The sequence below is a fragment of the Oreochromis aureus genome, linkage group 22 (genome assembly GCF_013358895.1).
Source record: "Oreochromis aureus strain Israel breed Guangdong linkage group 22, ZZ_aureus, whole genome shotgun sequence".
Taxonomy (NCBI): domain Eukaryota; kingdom Metazoa; phylum Chordata; class Actinopteri; order Cichliformes; family Cichlidae; genus Oreochromis; species Oreochromis aureus.
In genome coordinates this window covers 40,982,645-41,009,389 of record NC_052962.1, presented here as the reverse complement: position 1 = coordinate 41,009,389, position 26,745 = coordinate 40,982,645, and the positions used below count along the sequence as shown (strand labels likewise).

General features: G+C 47.3%; 1 protein-coding gene across 1 annotated transcript in view; it reads right to left on the bottom strand.

The window, feature by feature from the left end:
• The window catches only part of LOC116322259 (glutamate receptor ionotropic, kainate 5-like), a gene marked incomplete at its 3' end in the record, with an annotated part of 78,299 nt that extends 55,599 nt beyond the window's left edge, over positions 1-22,700 (bottom strand). Inside the window, exons 1-6 of the mRNA XM_039605376.1 lie at positions 22,592-22,700; positions 12,614-12,778; positions 11,121-11,218; positions 6,522-6,687; positions 4,840-5,018; positions 2,909-2,962 (exon numbers count right to left, since the gene is read on the bottom strand). Coding sequence (XP_039461310.1) covers positions 2,909-2,962; positions 4,840-5,018; positions 6,522-6,687; positions 11,121-11,218; positions 12,614-12,778; positions 22,592-22,700 — 771 coding nt within the window. The remainder of the gene's footprint in view (positions 1-2,908; positions 2,963-4,839; positions 5,019-6,521; positions 6,688-11,120; positions 11,219-12,613; positions 12,779-22,591) is intronic.
• Between the last annotated feature and the right edge of the window lie 4,045 nt (positions 22,701-26,745).

Sequence of the window (26,745 nt, the reverse complement as noted above, 5' to 3'; positions counted from 1 at the left end):
TGGAGAGTTTGGATGGAGATGCTGGGGAACTTTTCCAGTCTGGTCCGAATCAGTGCCGCATGCGACAGCGACATATGGCGGAAACCCGACGGGACGCCATGATGCAGGTAAATAAAGGAGGCGGTCCAGATGGCATCACTCCGGAGGAAACGCGAGACCCTCCAACCACTTCACTGAAATTCAGTCAACTTCCTCTGATGCTGTTTGACTCTCTCACAGGCTCACATGGAGCCACGTTTTCAGCAGCACAAAACCTCAAACATATTTACAAACGTACATCTGAGATCATAAAAGTCCACCGTCCCTGTGTTAGTGCACTGACAGCAGGCGATCAGCCCACCTGGCTAAAGTGAGCAAGCCTCCAGCAGGCTCTCCATCCTAACCAAATCCAGTTCCATGTGCTGTCCAGTGAAAAGCAGAGGACCGGGCTGCCAGACTCCCTGCACTCGTCGCACCATCAGGCTGTGGTTCAGGCTCCTCTCTCTGACCACGCCATGAGCTTTTTATCATCAAAGTCCAAAAACTCTGCAGAACTTTTTCACACAAATATTTGAACTTTACACCTAAAACTGAACTTTAGTGGCTGGTTTGTGACAGAATTACACCTGCAGCCAACATACGAGCATATGAGGTGTGACAGAAAAGCTCAGAGAGCAAGTTTCAAAAGTTTCCTGTTTGAAATGTGGCTGATTTCCATTTCAAGGTCGTCGTCTCGAGCTCGTGCGGACCGTCACCAGCATGGCTCAACGTTTGTACCTGGCCTGTGCACCGGGAAGCGGTCTGATCTGACTGTTTACACCAGGGGTGGGGGACTCCAGGCCTCGAGGGCCGGTGTCCTGCAGGTTTTAGATGTGTCCTTGATCCAACACAGCCGATTTAAATGGTTAAATGACCTCCAGATCTCCAGAGGCCTGGTAATGAACTCATCATCCGATTCAGGTGTGTTGACCCAGGGTGAGATCTAAAACCTGCAGGACACCGGCCCTTCAGGCCTGGCGTTCCTCCACCCCTGGTTTACACACTTTATTATCACAGAGGTTAATCACTGATGCACACGCAGCAGGACGCAGCAGGACGCAGCAGGACGCAGCAGGACTGACCTGAGACTAGCAGCCTCACTGGAAACAGTCCCGAGCTCCACGGGGAGATGATCCTGAACGTGGCATCAGGCAAAGCTTTCTCTCTGATCACTCCCGACTAAAACCTGCGACCAGGAGGTTTCATGTCTAGCATGCTGTTCAAACCTTCTGTTTGTGAGGAACAGCCAATCAGAAAACAGCTTGTTTCATACAAATGATGAACGGAGAGGCTGCTGAAGCCTTGAGTCCTTCCTCATGGTGAAACGGCGATGAACTCGGCGTCCTGAAGTCAGCCTGTCACAGTCAGCCGAGCGTGTTGAAGGCAAAGTTAAAGGTAGGTCAGAGACGGCAGGTGTGTGTGGAAGTGTTGAGGAATCATTTTCATTTTGGTTCCCTTCCAGGGTTCTGCTGGGGGGGGGGGATTTCGTCCTTGGTCTGCGAACGCGGCGTCAAGGGCCCGCGCAAACGGCGCCGTTAAAGAATGTGACACGACGGTGTTTGGAGTCGAGGCGGAGATCGAGACAAGTTATTATCCACACAACGTCTCTCGTACAAGGGCACGACATCGAACAGCAAAATTCTAATGATGACAAACGGCGGCGGGACCAGCGTGCATCCGTGATGAGCGCCGAGAGACGAGGAGAGCGGAGGGGGGAGGAGATGGGTGAAGCAGGGGAGGTGAGGGAGTTTAGTTTTAGCACGTGACCTACAAACATCCCGAAGGAACACGACGGCACAGAGAGGATGGGAAAATGAGACGAGTAGAAAAGGAGAAAAAGTGAAAGAAGTGGAGAGAAGCAAAGGGCCAGAGAGGAGACAGGAAACAGGAAGCAGGAGCGTCGGAACGAACCGCCACGGATTCAGACGAGAAGACGAGCAGCGAAAGGCAAAAAAAGAAGAAAGAGTTGGAAGAAGAAGGAGAAACAAAATGAATAAACAGAGCCAAGAAAGAAGGAGGGAGGGAGGCAAAATAGAGACTATGACAGAGGAGGAGACTGAAGTAATGAGAAAATATCGCCACAAGCAGCAATAATGGACTCCCGAGCAGACGGCAAACATTTGAACTTAGTGTTTGCTGACCTCACTGCGCCCGTGACAGCTCGCCATGTGCATGAGTTACTATTTCAGTTACTGTCTGCAAGTACGGCCAGGTCGGCTCGGGATTTGAACCATCGGCCTCATCTGGCTGACCGACAAGACCTCTGCAAAGGCTTCATTCTCACAGGGAACTGAAGCAACAACAGCACAAACACCCTGCTCTCTTTACATTTAACATGTAGACGGTGGAGGTCCGAGAGGAGCGTCCTGCACGCGACACAAACAAGGATGGAAGGAGAAAGGAAGGAGGGGAAGAGATAGAGGACAGAAAAGGAAATGAAACCGATGAGAAGAAAGCGGGAAAAAGATCAGGCAACGGATCATCTTTAGGAAAGGAAACAACAAAAACAGGAAAGGAAAGGAAAGGAAGGGAAGGGAAAGGAAAGGAAAGGAAAAAAAGAAAAAAGGAAAGGAAAGGAAGGCAGGTCTACAGCATTGAGTCATCAGCATAAATGTGGCTGGTGTGTCATGTACAGAGGAAAGCAATGTTGATCCCTGAGCGATTCCTTTATCAGCCGTTATCAGTAGCACCAAAGCCTGTGGAGAAGAAAGCTGTGGGGCAGGAGGAGGTTAAAAATGGGTCACTAAGTGATGAAGATGAAGGATCAGACACATGGGGAAACCAATGAAAAGCATCTTCTTTATGGGAGGAATTGAAGGATCAGTGAAGATGAGGAGAATCCATCTAAGTGGCGAGCGATGAAGGTGAAGGCGAGGTGCGGAGCTCTTACCATGGTGGTGAGGATGTACTTGTAGAAGGCCGACGTCATCCCCAACTCGTTAGCCTGCAGAAGAGCAGAAGAAACGCGGCCTTAGCATCCTCCATGGAAACAAGTCAGAGTTTATTTAAAAAGGAAGCATCTGCTCCACATTGGAGACGGTTACGTGACAGAAGGTGTAGCAGTGCTCACGCAGCCTGGAAACCGTGGTTACCGTCTCCAGGACGCGTCAATGATGAAAGACGTTTCAGGGAGATGATAATAATGGCAGCGTGCTCTCATTGTGTAAGATGCAGGTGAAAAGACATTTAAACTGGGCTGAATTTAGCTAAGAATACAAGCAGCAAACTGGAATGTAATTGGGGTCGGGTGGGTGGGACTATCTTTAAACTTTATGATGCGACACACAGGAGTACGGCAGATCCCCCACAGCAGGAGCAGGTTAGAGTGTGGACAAACAAACATATATATCTTTGTGAAGTTCACAGTGTAACCCTGGTATCAGCAGGCAGGTGAAGGTGCAGTTGGAGTACTTTTCTATGTTTGAATGTTTTCTGTTCAGGCTCCAACGACCCGAGCGGAGACTCAAACTCAGCCACAGCTCAGCTGATCTCGGGGCGCGCTCACCTTCCACACGTACGGGACGTTGGACACAATATTGAATCGTTCAGATCCACACACGCCGTGTTCAGCTCCGACAGGCAGCGGAGGATTTAACCTGGCATACTCACACCGCAGAGCCTGCACGCCGCTTCACTTATTAATCCATTAACCTTCTGCACACTGTCAGCTTACATCTCCTTCAGCCTGCCTGCAGCAGTCCAACTTGAAAAAGTCCTGACTGAGTTTACGCAGTAATTTTGTCTTGAATTTTAAACTTCCTGCACCCCCCCAAGGTTACTGCTGTGAGAGGGAAGCTGCAACCTGCCAAACGCAGGTCGATTTAGCCCGTGGCTTAAAAGTCTGTCGACGTTCCCGGCCAGTTTGGCACAAAACCAACCCAGTGTGTCTGAAGGTCCTGTTCTACCCTGTAAACAGCAGAGAGGAAGAAGACGCTTCCAGAACAGGAACCAGGGCTGTTACAGACAGACAGACATGTTCAAACAGACACACGACGTTCAGACCTGAACTCTTTGGAGTTTTCACTTCTTTTTGCTCTTTTTTGGATTTTCAGGCACTGCCACATGTTTTAGCCTGCCACATTATACAGGTGTGCACGATCACACCACACTGCATTTGCATCGGACACGCCTGCACATGTGTTTGGGATTAAAGCGGCAGCCGCTGGGACCACGCTCCGCTAAAGCTAGCTGAAGTCAGCGAGGCGTGTGCAGATCTGGTGCGGCGTGGCAGACAGATCTCACTGTGACGGACACGCGTCATGTCTGACCTGCAGAACTTGACGTGTCCTGATCTGCTCTGTATGTACAAAGTGGGCGTGTCATGCTGTGGTCGAGGTTTATTTAAAATGATTAGTGTTGTCGTGCTAGCAGCAGCAGTTTTCATATTTCCTGTATTTTAGGATTAAAGCTCAGCTCCGTTCCTTTTGTCTCTGTGCATGAATTAAACCATAAAAACTCTGTTGTTCCTTATTCTTCTTATTTAACCTGCACTTCTGTACTCAGTGGTGATTTTGCACTGCAGTTCCCATTAAGCTTTGGCTCATGTCACCACTGAGCGCATCGTTGCCAAGTCAGTGAATTTATTGCTGGCTTCACACGAGCCGATTTTGGAAACATGGTTTTTTTAGCTTCTCTAAAGCCGGCTGAGATTATTCATTGCACTTTACTTTTAAATGGATCAAATATGCCATTTCAAACCTTCTGCTGCCGCTATGATGAATCTACCGTACGGACGAACACAGTCGTCGACTCCTTTTGACTGAAAGCAGAAAAGCATCCGACGTAAGAAGCTGCGAGAGCGCGCTGATGCAAACGGCTGACCTTCCTGAGGATGTGGTACGAGATGGAGGCGTTGGCGTCAATGATGATTGTGGCCACTTTGTCATCGCGTATCTCCTTCAGCAGGGGGGTGGGGTCCAGGCTGTCGTCCAGCATGCGCACCGACAGCGTCTCCCTGGAGATGAGGAAGCGGCGGACCAGCTCCTCCAATCGCAGCAGACCTACGGGGCAGGAAAGGAGCGTGAGTCACACACGTGTCTGAGCAATGGCGGACTGCGGTTCCCAGTCAGAAACATTTGGCTGTGAAAGTTTCGTCACGCAGCGGCAAAACTCTTCATCCAAAGTGCTTCTAAGTGCCTGACGTGCAGCTGAAAAAGAGGCGGGAGTCTATAGATGATGCTCGCCTGAGTGTTTCGCTTGTTTGCTTGTAAAATTATTGCTCTGACTTGTAAAAAAAAAATTGATGGGACTCAGAGTCATTAGAGAGACAAATAACTGCCGCTGCTCTACAGACTTCCAGGCCTAAAAGGAAGCGATAAACAGAGCGGGATAAAGGTGATTATGTTGAAAGTCCATTAATTTTCTCCTCTGAGAATAACATGGACCCACGAGTGCACACGGCTGAGGCAGGATTTACTTATTACAGTTTTTATTCAATCGTTTCTGTGGTCACTTCTCTCCATTACACTCAGTGTTTGTGCATCGCTGCCACTGAGGCGTGGGCCAAACATGAGACACGTTCACGTAGTGAAAAACATCTGCATGCTGGATGTGGATGATCAGTGTGAGCAGGGTCAATAATCACAGGACGGGAGAGAAGACTGACCTGAGCAGCTCAAACAGACGTCAGCAGAAGGAAACGACTTCATTCGAGGGAAGCTTCAAAAGCAGTCGCGTTACAAACTGGCGAGAAGCCTGCTGTGTTTGCATCACCTGGGCTTCGACATTCAGAGGCGTCGGCCTCCGGCTCATTACCTTGTCTGTCCCTGACAGAAGCAGCGGGCGTGTCTCGACTAATCGCTGCCATAAAGCGTTTAACTGGCTGACAGCACCGCTCAGGACCACAATACAGGTCGTTAACGGGCCGAGGCTACGGTGAAAGACCGGGAGATGTTAGAGCGGAGAGCCGGGGCGGCTCAGTCAGGTGGAAACAAGCTGAGAGAGACTGATGTGGGGAGGGCGGAGGGAAAAAAGGAACAAGGGAAAGGAAGAGAGGAGACTAGAATACTCAGGAGAGGAAAGGAAGAATGGAAGGAAGTGTGTGAGAGAAGAGGAATTAGGAAAGGAAAGAGAGGAGTAGAGAAGACGAGGCAGAAGAAGAAGCCTTTGGCACCGAGGGCTCAACGCTGGTGGAAAATGGTGAAAACTGACTCCAGGAAATGTGAGCTGGCTTTGCAGGGTGATGAGAACGGACTCGTGAAACGTTGTTCAAAGAGAAGAACAAGGACTGATCGTCCAAACAGAAGCAGAACCTAAACCGAAGGGAACCCATACATCTGATTAGACAGAGCGGCAACGGCAATGCCTGACACGGACACGCACGTGCAACCGGACAGGGATCGGGGAGTGTTCGTGGTTTAAGGTGAGATGTTCTGACGTGTGAATGTGCATCACGTGCCAGCCTCTCGTAATGTTTGAACCGGAGACACTGTGGCGGCTCTAAAATCCATCGTTTCCACCCTAAGCGTGGACGGAGCTGCAGTGGAAATAACCACGACACTCACACTCTGCTTTGGCACAGATCAGGCTGGCTGTCGGGTAGCCGAAGGAGTGCAGGATGGAGCCGATAGCCAGGCTCAGGTCCTCGTTACTCGGGTAGAGCGTCACCGAGGCGAAACGGAGATACGGCAGCTTGGGCGTTTCCTCAGGACCGATCTTCACGTGAGGGATCTGAGGGGCGAATGAGAAGCATGATGAGAGAAGGAAGTCTGCGCTGGGCTTTGCTTTGAAACATGGAGACGAGATACTGAAAGTCAAAGAAACATTCACTACGTTACCAAGTTACACACTTCACCGAGTTACTGCACTTCATACTGCACGACAGTTCTCAGACAATCGTCACATTACACTCTGATGTTTTTGTACTTGGAGAGTATTTAAAGTCTTGAGAGGCAGAGCCTTCAGTGCTGTGAAGTTGCCTGATCTACTTTTAAGAATAGGTGGTGCAACCTTCCTGTCGTTTTCAGGTCAAATCTGACTGATTTACAAATTCAAAAACTCATAAATATTGTGTTTGAGATCCAGTTGCCTCGAGGCTTTATGACATCCTCCACACTATGCACTTGAACATATAAAAGTGATGAGCAGCTCTTTCATTGAAGTTTGAGTGTTTTAATCAACTTTGTTACATCTGTGGTGTTCCCGGTCAAACGTGACCGCCATGAATGAATGAATGAATGTTAAAAGGAAGTTTTTCCTTCCCACTGTCGCCAGAGTGCTTGCTCATAGGGGGTCATATGATTGTTGGGGTTCTCTGTATTGCTGTAGGGTTACTCTTTGAGCTGACTGTTGTTGTGATTTAGCGCTTTATAAATAAAACTGAATTAAACTTGAACTATTCTTCGACTTCTCCGTATTTCTACAATGGGATATTTTATCATCACAGGCTGGATATTACTATTGTCAGTTTTAGGAAGCTCGAATGAGAAAGTCCCAGTTTAATTTATAACGTGAAACTCCAGGAACTGCAGCTGCCAGCCGGTGTGAAGCCACAGATCTGATCTCCTCTCTGCATCATTAGCTACCGAGGAACAAGAACTGGTTTATAACAGATGGAAAAAGGGGAAAGAAAGATGTAATAAGAAGGATAAACAGAGAGGTGGGAGTTACTCATGCCGAGCGGCTGTCTGAAACTTTCACTTTTATATCTCAAACATACAGTACGCAGCTTCCAGGTTGGTACGGGTATGAAGGGCAAACTTATGCTGTGAGCACACCTGCCACAAAACTGTGAAAGCTGCCTTCCACTCATTCAAGCGTTTCACTTTCTTTGTGCTCTTCCTCCAAATCTGCATCACGGCAGCTGCAGGTTGACCTTTCACCTTTCTGTGAGCCAGCATTGTTTTAAGATTCAGACATTTAAAAAAGTGAGGAACTCCTGAGTGAGAGGCTGAGTTGTTCCAAACCGTACAGGTTATACAGGAAGTTCAGATAACAGCAGTGCAGGCTTTCATCAGAGCGCGGCGCTCGCTGATGATTCCGCCTTTGCTCACGTTCACAAAGAAAATGTGAGAAGGAAGCAAAGCCTCAGATCATCAGCGATATTAGAAACGCGTTTCATGCAGAAATCAGTTTCTGATTCAGACATCAAAGGGTCACGGAGGGTCGTACGGCTGGATGTCCATAGGAAAAAGAAGCAGGCGGACACGTCACCGCGGTCGGCGTTAGGTGACGATGTGTGAAGTCTAATTTCACAGAATTGAAAGCTTCTCTGTTTCACTTCAGACCTCCCGGAGCAAAGGTGCTGTGACTGACAGTGTGAGTGTTTAAGCTGAAAAATTCATGACAAATTGAAAAATTAATCACATCAGAGAGGAATGAAGAACGGGGTCAGAGGACAGATGTCCCGTGTGATGTGATTTAACCTCAGCTCAGACCTGCGGGGGTTTCAAAGGTAAACTGTAATTAGCTCAGCCGGGCTTTGCTCCCATCCACCCATCTTATTCTAAATCCAGACTGAGAATTCAGGAATATGAGACCTGTCGGGCTGGAGGAAGAGGACATGTGGACGGTTAGAGGCTTGCAGCGTGCTGGAGGTGCACCTGTGTGGATTCTGGAAGGCAGAAAATGGTTAAACACGAGTTAAAGGCTGCAAAAATCCAACAAATGAAGCAAAACTGAAAGAACTCAACCAGCTGGGATCTCCTGGCAGAAACATTCAGGAGATCTCAGCCGAGGACGACAGGGTGCAAACAAGAAGCCATTCATGTTTCTGGGAACATGGTTCGTAGATACAGAGCAGGCTTTAAACTGAAGACAGGCCACGCCCACTCTCAGAGGTCTTTCTCCTAAACTTAGAGTGGAAACGTCCTCTTTGTCAGTCATTAGACCAGGGGTGTCCTCTGTAACCCCACCCAAAGAAAGCCTTCTCCACACCTCCATCACAAACCAGTTCCATGTGTAGTGACATCATCAGGTCACATGTGTCTGATATAAACCTGCCTGCTGTGTCCGGTCTCTCCACGGTCACAGTTCTGTTCAGCCAAAAACTCAAACCTGTCATTTATTATGAAAGGAGGAGCAGAACGCGGTCAGCAGTGAAGACCCCAGACCTCGCCTCAAACCCTACACCTGACCCCGACCCTCTGTTCTGCAGAGAAGCAAAAATGTCCGTAGTCGTGGATGTTTGTCAGATTGTTTTTTCTTTGGTTGAAAAGACAATCCTGGGTGAACATTCAAGAATAGCTGCTAATCACATCTATTGATTAACTGATTGATTAACTGCAGGTGTACGCAGTCTGCTGGTCTGGAGCGTTCAGGTGTGTTCACCCCACGATCACACTGTGCAAAAGACACCAGGACTCTGCAGGCCTCAGTTAGCAGGTTAAAGGTGTGGAGAAGGAAGTAGTATGTTTTGTCATTTTGATTTATTATTTTGTTATTATTGGTATTACTGTCATTACTGTTGCATCATAAACATATAGCAAGCATATGTATACAAGAAGTATTGATATTGCATTCAAATGTTCAAATATATTGGTATCATATTAGTCTTTATTACAGGTTCAGAAAGAACCACTTTAAACTGTGGAGTTGAATCTATAATGTTAATGTTTATGCAGACTGCAGGGTGAAAGAGTAACTCTGTGCTAAAAGAAGACAGGAAGTTATATGTCTTTGAAGTTGCAGGTTTTGCAGAAGTGAAACCGAAAGCAGAGCGAGTGCAAGCCAAAGAGTAGAGTGTTTATTATGCATTTATCTTTGATTTAAGCTTTTAGTAGAGGCTTTTGATTAAATCATTTATTCAGTAGATTACATATATAGTTCCAGTTAGGTTATTATATGTAAGGATGAGCCTCTGTTCTGGTGAAAGGTCAGAAGTGTAACGGGTGAGATGTGAGAGCATTTAAGGGCGAGACACACATACAGACACAAATAGTGAGAGAGGTCACGACACGTACGCAGTACACAGCACGCACGCGCCCTCGCACGTGTACGCACACACAGATAGACTCATTTAGTAGGTAAGAGTTTATGACTGCAAAGTTGTGCATGAGTGACATTTTGTACAGGAAGTGCACCTGATGTTCCAGGAGATAAGCAGATAAGCCTGGGCAGGATGGAGACAGGAAGCGCTTGGCGTCGACCCGAAGAAGATGTTCTGTTTTAGACTATGTTAAGAGTCATTGTGGTTTTGGAGTGATGTATGCTTTGTTTAAATCTGCCTAGCAACAGAAAAGGGGGCTGTACTATTTTAACCCTATAAAACCGTTGTCTGAATATGGTAAAGACAGTTCAACACTGATTGGGTTGTTGGACTCACACATGTGTTCATTAAAATGTCGTCTAATTGCACACTGGACCGGATCTGTGGTTATTTATGGATTCCTCTCTCAACATTGAACCCTAACAAAGGTTAAAGTTCAACAGTCTACATCGATCTTCACCTTTGTGGCTTTTCTAACCTCCTCCAAAGTAAAACATGTTTAAAGCAATTAGAAAATGAGCAGGACAATTTTTCATCTTTTGCTGAACTGTAACATTTCATGAGTAGCTAAAGCAAACTCTGTGCAACATTAGCACCATGTTAGGAACAAAGACGTCAGGTCCACCTTCCACTTCAGCTAACTTCCATTTTTTCAGCGCTGGTGTTAGAATTGATTTTTTCTCTTTAGTTTGCAGGTTTGGTCTTCGCGTGGAGCACGATTCACACGCATGTGCAGTCAGAGCGAGGCTGCCCTGGAACACTGCTAAACTGCATAGCAACAGGGACACGGGAGTTTTCTTTGACAGGAAGAAGACATCTGATTGGAACAGAGATGAAATAAGAGGCGGGCACCAGACCGAACATTCATGTGTTGTTGGCATCATGTTATAAAAACGTTGTTAGTGAGGGCGTGGCATCCTTTAGTCTGTCCAGCTGCCGCACAGAGACGTCCATGACGTCGTTTAATAAAGTTTGGAAACTTTGCTCATCTTCTCCCAGAAACGTATAACAAATAAGAACTGTCACTGTAACTCACCATGTTTCACTCTGAGGTGGTAACAGGCGGCAGCAGCACAGTGACTGTTACCTGCACTCAGGTGTGACGTATGTATGAAACTCGTGTCACCGTCCTCAGCGGGACAATCGTGATCACACGCCAGATCCAGGTGTGACTCACCTCCTTCTCCCCACAGATGTGACTGATGGTGGACCCAGAGGCGGGGCTGGAGGCGGGGCCAATCACAGAGACCACACCCTTCGGCAGGATCTGACACACTGGTGGAGAAATGACACAGAGCGACAAAACTCAGCGTGATTACTGGAGGTGCTGGTTTCTACACCACTTTATTTTGTAAGCGTTGTTCCTGTCTGTGTGCAGGACGGCGGGTTTTGAGATGCTCGGCAGCGAGTACGTGTTTGGGATTTTCGCTCGTCCTGCACACAGACATCAGTCCAGGGCTGTTAGAGAAGGTTTCATTTTTTACACTATCCAACACTTTATTCAGACGCTGGCCATAAAAACCATTCAGTCCATGAAAAAAGCAAAGGCGGGACCCACGTTTAAGCAGCCATGCAGCTAACAGAGACCACAGTCAGTCTGCAGAGCCCGTGAAACTGCAGGTGAGACAGTTAAACGTCCTCTCCCCTCTAAAATCCCTCCGTACCCCCATTTTCCTGTTTGAGCCTGATTTTCAAAAGGTGAGGAGGAAGGCCGGTCTCCTGATCTCCAGTGCCAGTTATTATCCCAAAACCAGAGCCGTCACAAATCCATAAATCTGTCCTGCAGTCATTGTTTCAGCCCAAATCCAAAGAAAGCCTCCAGTTTGGCAGGTCAGAGCGTCATCCACAGAGCGCCACAGGGACACAGTGTGGCTGGCAGCGTGGCCCCACCCTGACTGCTAAATCTGGCCAATAAAAACTCTGCTTTCATTTTTTCTGTTTGTGTGTGTGTGTGTGTGTGTGTGTGTGTGTGTGTGTGTGTGTGTGTGTGTGTGTGTGTGAACCATTCACTCGTCCCTCCGTCTCTCTCACTGCTTCCATCCTGAGAGTCGCTGACTCACCTGAACAGGTCTATCTACAACACGAGTGCTTTTACAGCCTGTGATTTAATCTTATCAGCCAATCAGAGAGGAGTACACACCATCAATGAGACAAACTGAGAGGATCCAGCACACGCTGAAGGTCTGGATTTCCTCTAAACCCCAAACGGCTCGTCTAGAAAGGTAAACCAAACCTCCAGCGTCACGGGGCTCTGGATTGGGGAAAGCACGGATAGAGTGGGAGGGGATACAAATGGAGGGTCACCAGTTAATGTCACCAGTGATAATCATGAATATTCAGGCCTGTTACCCAAAGGCAAATCTGCTAGTTCTTACTGGGACCAGGTTAGGTTCCAGTCTCGTGGTCTATGTTCCTGTAACAGCGGCCCAAACTTTATGTCCTTCGGTTGGGAATTTGTAAGAACTGACCAATGACGTCAGACTAAAGCAGCGGATTGGCCGTTCACTCAGAGTGGACAGGTGAGCCGCTGTAACATCTGATGACCTGTCTGCACTCTGGTGTGCTGAACGTGTGCATATTTAAGGTGCAGCTTTACTGAGCATGTGCGTGCTGCTCTGTTCACACGTCTGACACGCAGCTGGGAATGATGAGGAGAGGACGGAGTCTTACTGGTGTCGGTGGTGTCGTACTGGGAGTCCTTCTGCAGCTCATAGACATCCACCTCCACCCTCGCCTGGGAGGAGCCCTCCATCAAACTGTTGATATTCTCCCTCGCCAGAGCCAGCGCCAGACGTTCACCGCGACCACACACAGACTGGTCATCCAAAATGGCCGCTGGAGGGAGATAAAGAGAGACAGAGCTTTTATTCATGCTGATGGAATGATACGCTCCAGACAGCAGGTCCGCCGGACTGTGGAACGAGCAGAACAGCTGTGTGCAGCTGGGCCAGGAGAAAGTTTTATTTACATATCTGAGCTCTGATTGGCCCCTCAGAGGACTGCAGGTCTCATCTTTGTTCACAATCTGTAGAAATTAATTGTAATTTGAAATTAATGGTTAATTAACTTGTTCTTGTTCTTTCAGCTGCTCCTTTTATGGCTCACCAAAGCAGATCACCTGCCTCCACCTCCTCCTATCCCAGCATCCTCCTCTGTCACCCCACCCGCTGCATGTCCTCCTTCACTACATCCATGAACCTCCTCTGAGGTCTTCTCTTCTCCTCCTGTCTAGCAGCTCCATCATATCCTCCCTCCCTCCTCTGCACATGCTCAGACCATCTCAGCGTCTCTGACTCTGAGCTGTCCCCCTGATGGACAGAGGATACATCAAACACCTTCTTGGTCTCCCTGAGCTGGACTTCCAGTCATGCGTTAGCTCTTCCTACCTCCCACAGCCCGACTCGTCCCCTCCCTGAACTCTGAGCAACACTCCAACATTTCCTTCTCGCCTCGCCTTCACTCACTTCCTGATGTCTAAAGTCATCCTGCAGACTACCATGACACCACCTTACAGCCTCCTATTTTTCAGATTCCACCTTCTGCATATGTGGCCTTTCCATCCGTTTTACATAATCCCACAATTTCTCTAAAACACCCAACCTGAGCCAAGCCCTCCTCATCACCTCCGTTCCCTTCACCTTCAGTCTCCCCCCTCTGAGGACACTCTCTACCACTTCATCCATCTTCCTCTCTCTCCTCTAACATTCAGCCTGAGGGTTTTGATGTGAGCTGGAAGTTTTTTTTCTTTTCTGACGCGGGAGGACAACGAAAGCACCAAATATGAGCTTACATTCTGACAGCACAGAGTCAGGACTATACTCGGCTGTTTAGGGGGTAGCCTGTCTGTCAATGAAAAAAGTACCACCAGTCAAATCTCTCAACAGCTTCTATTTCAGTCTCTCTGGATTATACACTGGGTGCCATCGTCTCTATCTGCACCTTTAGCTCAGAAGCCTCTGCTCTGCTGACGTCGCTGCCCATAAACTTTCCTGGTTGTGCTCAGAGGAACAGATTAGGTCTCAGAGAATAAAGTCTCACATGTAGGAACTGTGTCTGAGTGCAAAAGGTGGATGATGGGGCTCAAAGGTTTTTACAAAACTAACTGCTGATTATGAAGAAAACATTTTAATGGTGCTGGAAATGATTGCAGAGGAGATTATGCAGCGGGGTCGGATATTTTGGTAAAAAGAGGAACACGACAGATTCGGCATCAGCACACTGGCAACCTGTCAGGATATTAATGAGCAATGTTTTCTCCTAATGCTAATAGAAAAGAATAATCCAATTAGATTTCCTTTGAAACATGTCTGCTGTTGCAATTTTCAGATTTGGTCGTCTGCATGCCAGAATTTTTGCCAAGTTCTCTGTAAAGAAAGAGAAGAAATAAATGATCACTGGGTTTAGATCACACAGTCTGTTTTCCTCATGAACGCTTTCTAACCTGACAGTGAGGCTATCATGTCGTTCCCCTGTAGATAAACAAACGTCATCTTCATTCTTGGACATGCACGCTGTGCTTCAGTCCACGTCGGAGCTCAGAGGCTTGAAAAACCAGTGAACAAGTTTGAGCTGGTTAACTCTGCAGTGGTCTTTAAGTGCTGATCTCAGCTTCAGTCATGCTAACCAAGCAGCAAATGGGCCCAAAACTGCAGTTCCTCTCACGTCCAGCAGAGGCAGTAGTGAGTCAGTCCCTGCAGACCCCTGTGTTAATACTTTACAGCAGCGATAAACATGTTTACAGCAATGCTTCTGCTCTTTATTGCTAATTTCAGCCCTCATAGACATTAGCTTTATTTATTATGTTTAAAGTTTAAACTATGAGGGAATTTGCAGATGGCGGTCTCAGTTATTATCATGACACAGCAGTCACAGCACAGTGACGTCCAGCAGGTAATAACTCCAGTTTGTCCGTGTTCTGAACCAGGGGTCCTGTGTTGGTGAGGGAGGGCTGAGTGAGTGTAATCTAATCCCCTCTGCAGCCTCTCTGCCTCCTCCGTCCACAGCATCATTCAGTTCAGTTTGATTTATACAGCTTCAAATCACAACAACAGTATTGTAAGGTAGGCCCTACAATAGTACATACAGAGAAAACCCCAACAATCATATGACCCCCTATGAGCAAGCACTTTGGCGACAGTGGGAAGGAAAAACTCCCTTTTAACAGGAAGAAACCTCCAGCAGAACCAGGCTCAGGGAGGGGCGGGGCCATCTGCTGCGACCGGTTGGGGTGAGAGAAGGAAGACAGGATAAAGACATGCTGTGGAAGAGAGACAGAGATTAATAACAGATATGATTCAATGCAGAGAGGTCTATTAACACATAGTGAGTGAAGAAGAAACACCCAGTGCATCATGGGAATCCCCGGCAGCCTACGTCTATTGCAGCATAACTAAGGGAGGATTCAGGGTCACCTGGTCCAACCCTAACTATATGCTTTAGCAAAAAGGAAAGTTTGAATCTTAAAAGTAGAGATAGTGTCTGTCTCCTGAATCCAAACTGGAAGCTGGTTCCACAGGTTTCATCCCGGCGGTCGAGTTAGATGCAGCCATGCTGTGAGTGTGGCTAAAGTCATCTGTTATGGGAAGTTCTAACTGAAGACCAGAGTCCAGTTAGCGCAACGAAGCAAGAAAAGAGAGTGAGCCTTCCTACCAAGAATCCCGGCGTTAGAGGCGACACCGTGAAGCTGAAAATCTAAAGACGAGGCCTTTCCAGAAGATACCTGCAGCATCTTCTGATGGGAATAGCCATCCTCCTCCCACTGGACCTGCAGGGACGTGTTGCACATACCTGCCTGCTGCACATGTTGTTCTGCTTCAGTGAGGCGAGCACCTGAGCGCAGTGTGGAGGAATCTGGATCAGAGCAGCAGGCAGGAAGTGCAGCCTTCACCTCACACTCATTAGCTGGACAGGTGATCTCCCTGAGCTGAGCTCGGAGGGCAGGAGGGAGGGAAGATGAAGACGACACGTCTTCTTCATCAGCAGCACTCAGACACTGAGTTTACCCAGTATGTGCCCCTCACACACACACACACAGACACACACACACTGTGCGTGGTGTGCAGTCAGTCCCGTGTCTCCGGGCGCTCCGGGCGCTCCGAGCGTCGGTCGCCGTGTCCGGCTCTCGGCTCATTGGCGGTTCCCCACACAGTGAGGCAGAGGAGCAGACTGGAATCATTATTGTCATTAAGATTAAAGCAGGCCAGGGAGCAGTTCACTCACATTCACACACTTCCTCCTCAGCGTGAGCTCTAACATCTGCTCGCTCACAGAGTCATTGTCATCTCATGATTACAACTGATTATCTCTAATTAAGATTTATCACCTTGTAATCCCGACTCTGTAGATTATTCTTATGATTTAGTGTCTGATAATCACAGCTCACCGTCTCATAACCACAACTTATCGTCTGGTGATTCTGACTTTATGGCACATCTTCTCATCACTAAGAGATAAGACTTCATAACAGTGAGACCAAAACCATCACCACGGCACTTATTATTAACATTTATTACATTAAAGAAGTAAAACTGGGGCCATGTGATTGGGTGATAAGTGCCTGTATAATGTGAGTAACAGAGCAGACCGCTGCGCTGTTCAGAGGATGACCCTGATTACACAGGCTGCTCTCGCTCACCACGTCCACGCCCCACGGGCCGTCAGCGAGGTTAAGCATTGGAAATCAGCTGCAGAGACCAACAGAGTGTTTGTAAAAGCTCAAGAGTTCAATAAGTGTGAGTTCTGACCTGTTGTCGTCAGTGGAGGTAATCAGGGAAATTCCTAATCCGAGTATGTAAGCAACAGGTTGACATTAGCATTCCTGCAGCTGCTAATGTGACTAATGAGGTCCACGTCCAGGGTTACAGCCCGGCCTCGGTGCATGCTCACCCTCCCCTTTATAACCGTTTGATATTCACAGCTTGACACAGAAAAACATTTATCTGAAATGAAACATACTTTCTGTGAATTTCTCTGTTAGCACGTGGCTAAAACAAAGCCAACTCCAGCCAGGTCAAGGTTAAAGGTTAAAGGTTAAAGAGTATTTGAGCTCAAAATTGTTTGTATTGTTTTATGCACGTTTGCAGAGTGAAATGAATGGAATATCCCATTCCCCCCGACCTTCGGCACTGTGTTGCGTTGTGTATGCAGGGTAACGTGCTCCGACCCCCTTTGTTAGTTTGGGATGAACGTATCCTCTGCGCTTCCATTCCCGTCTGTGTTTTCTGTGAATTACCTGCTGACAGCCTCGTTTACCACCACCTCGCTCAGATTTAATAGCAAATTATGCTGTTTCAACTTCACTCGTTACCCCGGCGGTGCGGGAACGCCTTTGCTCCCGTCTTCCCGCCCGCCGGTACAGAGGCGTCATCTTGTATTTATGAAACGAGGCCGCCACGCTGTGCGTTTCGTCTAACCTGAGACGTGACGGTAAAAGTCCTTTTATCGAGGCAAAAAGAGCTCTGCAGACTGATTTTATTTCAGCCCCGGAGGCGGTGTACCTTCACTAAAAATTGACAAATAGGTTTTCTTGTCACTTCCCACCTCCGAGCTCCGTGTAGTTGACATTGTTTGATATGACTGTGGAAGCGTGGACTCCGGGGGCCGCGGTAGGTCGACAGACTCAACGAGACAAGGCAAAAGGAAGAATCGACACAACCAATCGCTCTGCCGGCTGGAATCACAGCACTGCTGCGATCCTCTGGTGCCAAACAAGATGCTCACGTTATTCAATATACACCGAGTGGGTTCGTGTTTCTACCGGACATATCGATTTTTTTCCCACCCTGGTGACTTAAAATTTGGTTTCTTTAGTGAGCTGTGATGTGGCGGGAAAAATAGCCCCCGAAGAACAGATTGGCAGAGCCAAACAAAGAGTTCGAGCTGAGGGACGTCTGTTATTTCTGTCTCTGAGGCTCCATCGATTTTCAAAAACCTGGTGATTTGGCTCCAGGGTGATTATCAGTGATTACAGTCCAACATGTACTGGACAGATTTAGATAAAGTTTGTTTGACAGACTCGTGTTTCAGTCCGTGGGGAGTGTAAATGTGCCTCAGACCTGGGAAAAGTACTCTAAACCATCCAAAATGCTCACATGCTCCCAGTGCTGTCATTCACAGTAGCTTCATGCAAGCTGCAGGAAAGCCTGACCCTTCACCCCGCAGCTCCAAAGAGTCTACACCACCTTCTGATCTGAAGACTTTTGTGACACAAACGGTGAAGGTTTTACATTTCTGTACTGTTTGTGGATTTTACAGACTGTGTCGCTTGCAAGACATAAAATCCAAAGAGAAACTGAAACACAAAGTCCAAACAGGAAAATCAAACAAAGCCACGGAGGACTGGGAACATACGAGGTATGGAAACAGCTGCTCTGATAAAGACTAAAGAGGAGACACAGAGAACCAATCAGGGAAGCGGAGACACTGCCGCGCCAATCACAGAGACTCCCATGGTTTCAGACACTTCCTGTTTCTGTAATGAAATGTAATGCAAATCAGTTCATAACTTTCGTGTTTGTGGATTGTTGGGGAATATTCAGTCTCATTAAAAAATGAAATTCTCGGCTGTTTGTTTCTTTGGACGTGAGCAAACTTACAAATCAGGCATCGGTGCAACTGTTTTCTGCAGGTTTTCTAAAGCCAACTCTGAGGACACATTTTCCTCCACATTTCAGCTGTTTGTGCTCTCTTTGGAAGAACGTCCAGGTGTGAACGTCCGACAGACCTGATGGACATGTGTTTGGCTGAAGGTATAACATTTATATTCAGCTTGGATTCCCCTCCAAAGTGAGACATTTGCCTTTTGAAATAAAAAGTGACATCTTAAGTGAAGAAATAAGAGCTGCCCAAAGTGTGAAAAATGTACTTTGAGTTCATTTTTCAAAGATAAATCTGCAGTGACAAACTACCTTTTACACACCGGCTCTGCTGTAGTTTAGAGATATTTAATGATGAGGATAAGCTAATGATTCCTTCAGAAAGACTGATAGCACGGGCTGAAATAATTCATGGCAATTTTTAGCAGCAGCTGAAGGACACTGATGCTGCTGAATTGTTAAAATCCTTCACTGCAATATTTATGCTCCCCGCTCGGGTTTTAATCCTGCGAGAGCAGGAAGTATCTGCATGATGATGTCACTTTGATTTATCTCTGTGCTTTTAAATATGAAACGCTGTAAGTTGTCCTCCCGCACCAGGAACAGCCGCGGACGCTGAAACCTCAGCAGCTGAAACACACCACAAACTGCAGTCCCACCAATGTCCACTAGAGGACAGCACCAATGTAGATTTTATCAGAGCTTATAGTGTGCATTATTAGGGGCGTGGCCTCTTTGACTGGGAGGTGGATGGTGACACAGGTGGCTGGAGCTGCTAGCTATCTGCTAGCTGAGCTGGACGTCTGGGCCGTGTTTGGGCTGTTGGAGAGTTTGTAAAGACATCATGTGACCACTGTGAGGTCATTGTACTAACAGAGTGTGCAAGAAGGCGGCGCTCTGGTTTTGTTGAGTTAAGTCGAAGATTTGATTGGATGTTGCTGAGCACGAATGAGCAGGTACTCTGTGTCTGCGTGATGCGGCGCGCTAACCAAAGCAGCTAACATTACCTGAAGTTTGAGCATACTAACAGCTGACTGAAACAACAAGCTGGTAAAAGCTGAAATGCTTAAAGTGAGACAAAAGGAGCCGTCCCACAGCCGAGGACGATGGTGGACATCCTCGATGAGATGGTGCTAATGTAAAGGAACAGCGTGGAGCTGTAGAGCTGCAGCAAACAGCGAGATCGTTTCCACAGTACCAAACATGCTTTTATTCTTCCTTTCACATTAAAGTATTTGCCATAATAACCGGCTGTGTTTCAGTTGCCACATCAATGCTTTATCTTTATCTACAGTAAAGCGCTGCTATCTGAACCAACAGCTCTCTGACTGCAGTGATAACATTGACGCCTCTCCTCTGATCGATAATTGGCGGGAGCTCTTTATTGACCCGTGAGCTGCCGTGGCGACTCGGTCGGAGACCTGCAGCGCGAAGTCAGAGTTCCTCTAATTACCGACGCAGTCTCTGTCTCATCTGGGTCGTCTCTCTGCGTGACGACGGCTCATATCTGATTGAGAATCGGAGCAGAGTCATGCGGTGCGATTGCTGTTTGTGGGACGTGGCGCTCGTAATTACTTTCACTGAGGTTTGTTTGCACAGATCAAAGATGAACTCGTTTCCCTCAGATGCAAATGTCCTTCATGTGTTAGAAGAGCGTCCTCGTGGTGTTCAGGTCAGGAAACAGCAGCTCACAGAGGATAAAAATACAAAACCATGAAAACAATCACATCAAACTGAAGCAAAGTATTGTGACTGTACTCTGTGGCTGCAGGACAGCAAACACATTTAAAACCTTCATTTCTGGAGTTTTCTTTAAAATGAAACTATCATAAAAACAGTGGTTTCCCTCTCTCTACATAGAAACTGAAACATGACAAATATGGAGACTTTGTCTTTATGTGTTCAAGGGAAATATCCCAAACAAATCCGGAGCCTTGTGAGGTGTACAGACTCTTCTTCACTCCCATCCTCCTCCTCAGGTGAGCTCATTCATGTGCTTTATTTGGATTTTTTTTGGAAACACATAGCGTGTTTTAATGTCTCTCCCATGGTGAACCTTTCCTCGGTGTCCCTGACAGCGGCCGTGCATCTGTGCAGAATAAGAGGATGTAGATCGGTTCCCAGCCTGATTCTCAGCACCGCGGCAGATTTCACAAACACGTGCGCGCATCCTGATGTTTCAGCCTCCAGCATCTGTCGCAGGACAAACCGAACATGCGTTTGACTGCTGACGGTTTCCTATCATGAGCTTAGTCCTTCAATTACCAAAACACTTTCCTGCGGTCCTTTTTATTTCCTGACCACTGAATCATGAGCCCTGAAAATTTGGTTACAGCCGAGTGTGTTGGAGCGGAGCTAAATGAGATTTTCCAGCAGAGAGAAGAAGAGAGAAGTGCAACAGAAAGAAACATTCACACTCCTGAGACAGTCAGAAACAAACCATGTGACACTCTCTCAGTACGCAGGGTCTTCTTACTACCAGCTAATAAGCAGCTGTCAGAGAAATGCTTTGCTCAAAGGCAGCTGATCAGTACAAAACTGTGCTGAGAAAAACAGCAATTTTAGCTCTTTTCTGTGTGAAGATGCTGAGGTAGTCACGTAGGACAGGCTGCCGAGGCTCAGCTGTGGTCTGAGAGCCAGAGAGCGACCAGTGAGGCTCCACACCTGCGTCTGCAGGTCAAAGGTCAAGGCTTTTGCTGCTTTTACTGAACTCCAGGCCAGAAGGAAACGAGAGCTTCCTCTTGTGTGTGTGTGTCAGATATAAGTGTGCGCATCAGTCAGCTGGTATTAACAGTGAGACAGTGAAAGGTGAGCCATTACACAACGCTGGGCGACCTGGTTGCCATGGTAGCCTCAGTGTAAGCATCTGCTGTTTTTGTTGAAGCCCCGCGAGATGAAAAAGCAGCAGAGATTTGAACTCGAGGGCGAGAGATGAGCCAAAACCTTATCGGCTGAACTCGTACTCGCGGCGTTAAGTCTCCACTGTTACTCGAGTTAATCTTCCTCCGCGGGAAGAGCAGCGAGGGGTGCTGATAGCAGAGTGGTGCCCGGGCCTCGCCGTGGATCACGGAGACACTCCCCAATTCAGTTTCCTCTCGGTTTAGTTCTTGCTTACAAATGAAGGAATCCAGGACGGAAACGAGGAGACGCACAGAGCAACGGGAACAAAGGGAGGCCTCGAGGGGCTCGTAACAAGACAAACACAGCAAAGAGATCGTGTGAACGGAATCAAGATGGCAAACAGACGGCGGTGGGAGGCGAGAGGCGAAACGAGAGCAGAGGAGCGCTCACGCGGAGGAGACGCTGCTCATCAAACGAACACAATGCACGTGTTCGTGTTTCTATCCCACAGAAAATACTGCTGCTTCATTTCTGTCACTCATCTATATCGTCACATCACACACTGGCTCCCTGCAGTCTGCCAGTATTTCTCTCTGAGCAGACTGCAACTGCAGTGTTTCTCATTTAGAGCTTCTTAAATATGCAAAAATTACCGTGTCACTGAAATGCGAGGTTAAACCTGTCGCAGCGTTTACATCTCGCTCTGTTTGTGGCTCGAGATCAGTGAGCATGAGCCTGCAAAAGAAAGGTGCATTTCACACCCAGCAGTAAACACCGATAAGAAGTGAGTGCAGTGAACGTTCACGATCTTTTTTTCATAACTGAAATCCAAATGTGACCGACCGTCATGAAACCCAGCGTCGATGGTGTGGAGTGGGTGGAGCTCTGGAAATGAAGCAGGCTTCTGAATGGTGAAGGTGCAGCGAGCTCACTTTAACTAACGGCCAATTCTGTGGCGTTCCCGTGCACGTCCTCTCACTGGACGTCCCGCTCGACTCGACTGTGCAAAAATTTTTATTGTTTGGATGAAAGCTCGAGGAGCCTCCTGTTTGGTGGACAGCAGAGAGGAACCTGTGCTTTCACCTGTCAGGACGTTAAAGCAGAGCCTGACGGTCCTGTTAGAGCAGGTTTGCGGGCCTGTCTGTGGGAGTGTCGGGGTCAGTGCACACTGAGACGGAGCAGGTGGGATTCAAACACGTGTAACGTCACTCACCCATGCGAAGGGCAGAGAGGGTGTTGGCCTGGCTGAAGGAGAGCGGCGCCATGGTCAGCAGCGAGGCGACGGCGTAAATCGACAGCAGCAGTGCTGGCAGAGCCGGCATCTTCCACCGCTCCTCATGGAGAATGGTCTGCGGGCTGCCTGTACCGCCACCTGCAGGACAGGAGGACAGGTGAGATCCAGAAACTCAACTCACACGTTTCACACGTTCAGCGATCAGCAGCACAGAGTTCAGCAGGAAATCCTGCATGTGACGTTTGCAAGGCACATCCATACTGAAACAGTTACGGCCCCCTGCACCACTGCTTTTCACCGGGGGAGACAGCAGTTTGGAAATAATCAGAGGAAACAGCGTCAGAGGAAACAGAGTCAGAGGAAACCGAGTCAGAGGAAACACAGTCAGAGGAAACACAGTCAGAGGAAACACAGTCAGAGGAAACACAGTCAGAGGAAACAGCATCTGAGGAAACCGAGTCAGAGGAAACAGCATCTGAGGAAACAGTGTCTGAGGAAACAGAGTCAGAGGAAACAGCATCTGAGGAAACAGCGTCTGAGGAAACAGAGTCAGAGGAAACACAGTCAGAGGAAACCGAGTCAGAGGAAACAGCATCTGAGGAAACAGCGTCTGAGGAAACAGAGTCAGAGGAAACAGCATCTGAGGAAACAGCGTCTGAGGAAACAGAGTCAGAGGAAACAGAGTCAGAGGAAACAGAGTCAGAGGAAACCGAGTCAGAGGAAACAGCATCTGAGGAAACAGAGTCAGAGGAAACAGCATCTGAGGAAACAGCGTCTGAGGAAACAGAGTCAGAGGAAACAGCATCTGAGGAAACAGCGTCTGAGGAAACAGAGTCAGAGGAAACAGCGTCTGAGGAAACACAGTCTGAGGAAACAGAGTCAGAGGAAACACAGTCAGAGGAAACAGAGTCAGAGGAAACACAGTCAGAGGAAACACAGTCAGAGGAAACACAGTCAGAGGAAACACAGTCAGAGGAAACACAGTCAGAGGAAACACAGTCAGAGGAAACAGAGTCAGAGGAAAGAGGGTCAGAGGAAACACAGTCTGAGGAAACACAGTCAGAGGAAACACAGTCAGAGGAAACACAGTCAGAGGAAACAGCGTCAGAGCAAACACGGTCAGAGGAAACAGAGTCAGAGGAAAGAGGGTCAGAGGAAACAGAGTCAGAGGAAACACAGTCAGAGGAAACAGAGTCAGAGGAAACACAGTCAGAGGAAACACAGTCTGAGGAAACACAGTCAGAGGAAACACAGTCAGAGGAAACACAGTCAGAGGAAAGAGGGTCAGAGGAAACACAGTCAGAGCAAACACAGTCAGAGCAAACACAGTCAGAGGAAACAGAGTCAGAGGAAACAGAGTCAGAGGAAACAGAGTCAGAGGAAACACAGTCAGAGGAAACAGCATCTGAGGAAACTGCATGAGAGGAAACACAGTCAGAGGAAACACAGTCAGAGGAAACACAGTCAGAGGAAACACAGTCTGAGGAAACAGCATCTGAGGAAACAGCGTCTGAGGAAACAGAGTCAGAGGAAACACAGTCAGAGGAAACACAGTCAGAGGAAACACAGTCTGAGGAAACAGCATCTGAGGAAACAGCATCTGAGGAAACACAGTCAGAGGAAACACAGTCAGAGGAAACAGAGTCAGAGGAAACAGGGTCAGAGGAAACAGGGTCAGAGGAAACAGGGTCAGAGGAAACACAGTCAGAGGAAACACAGTCAGAGGAAACAGAGTCAGAGGAAACACAGTCAGAGGAAACACAGTCAGAGGAAACACAGTGTTGGGAACGAAGTATTATTTTTTGTCATTTTTGTTATTTCCATTTATTATTTTATTTTTATTAATTCTATTTTTATTATTTTGTTATTACTGTTATTACTGTCATTACTGTTGCATCATAATCATGTAGCAAGCATATGTATACAAGAAGTATTGATACAAGAGGTATTGATATTGCATTCAAATGTTCAAACATATTGGTATCATATCAGCCTTTATTACAGGTCCAGAAAGAACGCTTTTCTTTGCAAACTCCTTTGACAACCACTTCAAACTGTTGAGTTGAATCTATAACCCGAAATGCTTTTGAATTTATAATCTTAAATGTTTATGCAGACTGCATTGTGAAAGAAAAGACCTAACGCTGAGTATCCTCAAAATAAGACAGGAAACTGCATGCTTTGCAGGAAGTGAAACCAAAACCAGAGTCTCAGTGCAGTTTGGATGATGCTATTATCATCTTTTATGCATTTACATTTCTGATTAAGCTTTGATTAAGTTTTAAGTAGTTGTAGTAGATTGAAACATTTGTTTTATACATTTTACATATAAGTCAAGATCATCACAACACAGGATGGCCTTAGCCTGGTTGCCTAAGTTGAGGTCAACTAAGGTGCAGAGAGCAGATGCACACTCTGTGCACGCACAGAGACATACACACACACGCTGTTAGGGTGTAGGTGAAAGTTGACTGATGAAGCAGTAGATGCACGATGCGAGAGCTGAGCTGGCTTACGGGAAACCACCGGGGAGAAGATGGAAGCCAGTGTTCTTTTAATTGTGTCTTAAGTTGTCAAATAGAACATTTGTGGTTTTGAAGCTGATGTATGTGATGACGCAATGAGGGGGCGTCACTAAATATACTCGGATGCATATAAAACTGTATTTAGATGTTAGGAGGATGAGATTGTGGGGCTGTCTGCTTACGGAGTCCGCTCATTCTCCCACGCGTGTCATTTCATTAAAATCATCGTCTTTACCCTTTGGACCAGTGTGGTTACTTGCATTCCTCCTGTGTTTCCTTCCCTATATTTTTGAACCTTAACAACAGTCAGAGGAAACACAGTCAGAGGAAACACAGTCTGAGGAAACACAGTCTGAGGAAACACAGTCAGAGGAAACAGAGTCAGAGGAAACAGAGTCAGAGAAAACACAGTCAGAGGAAACAGAGTCAGAGAAAACACAGTCAGAGGAAACAGAGTCAGAGGAAACACTGTCAGAGGAAACACTGTCAGAGGAAACACTGTCAGAGGAAACACAGTCAGAGGAAACACAGTCTGAGGAAACACAGTCAGAGGAAACACAGTCAGAGAAAACACAGTCAGAGGAAACAGAGTCAGAGGAAACAGAGTCAGAGAAAACACAGTCAGAGGAAACACAGTCAGAGGAAACACAGTCAGAGGAAACAGAGTCAGAGGAAACACAGTCAGAGGAAACACAGTCAGAGGAAACACAGTCAGAGGAAACACAGTCAGAGGAAACACAGTCAGAGGAAACACAGTCAGAGGAAACACTGTCAGAGGAAACACTGTCAGAGGAAACACTGTCAGAGGAAACACTGTTAGAGGAAACACTGTTAGAGGAAACACTGTTAGAGGAAACACAGTCAGAGGAAACACTGTCAGAGGAAACACAGTCAGAGGAAACACAGTCTGAGGAAACACAGTCAGAGGAAACACAGTCAGAGAAAACACAGTCAGAGGAAACAGAGTCAGAGGAAACAGAGTCAGAGAAAACACAGTCAGAGGAAACACAGTCAGAGGAAACACAGTCAGAGGAAACAGAGTCAGAGGAAACACAGTCAGAGGAAACACAGTCAGAGAAAACACAGTCAGAGGAAACAGAGTCAGAGGAAACAGAGTCAGAGAAAACACAGTCAGAGGAAACACAGTCAGAGGAAACACAGTCAGAGGAAACACAGTCAGAGGAAACACAGTCAGAGGAAACACAGTCAGAGGAAACACTGTCAGAGGAAACACTGTCAGAGGAAACACTGTTAGAGGAAACACTGTTAGAGGAAACACAGTCAGAGGAAACACAGTCTGAGGAAACACAGTCAGAGGAAACACAGTCAGAGAAAACACAGTCAGAGGAAACAGAGTCAGAGGAAACAGAGTCAGAGGAAACACTGTCAGAGGAAACACTGTCAGAGGAAACACAGTCAGAGGAAACACAGTCAGAGGAAACAGAGTCAGAGGAAACACTGTCAGAGGAAACACTGTCAGAGGAAACACTGTTAGAGGAAACACTGTTAGAGGAAACACAGTCAGAGGAAACACAGTCTGAGGAAACACAGTCAGAGAAAACACAGTCAGAGGAAACACAGTCAGAGGAAACAGAGTCAGAGGAAACA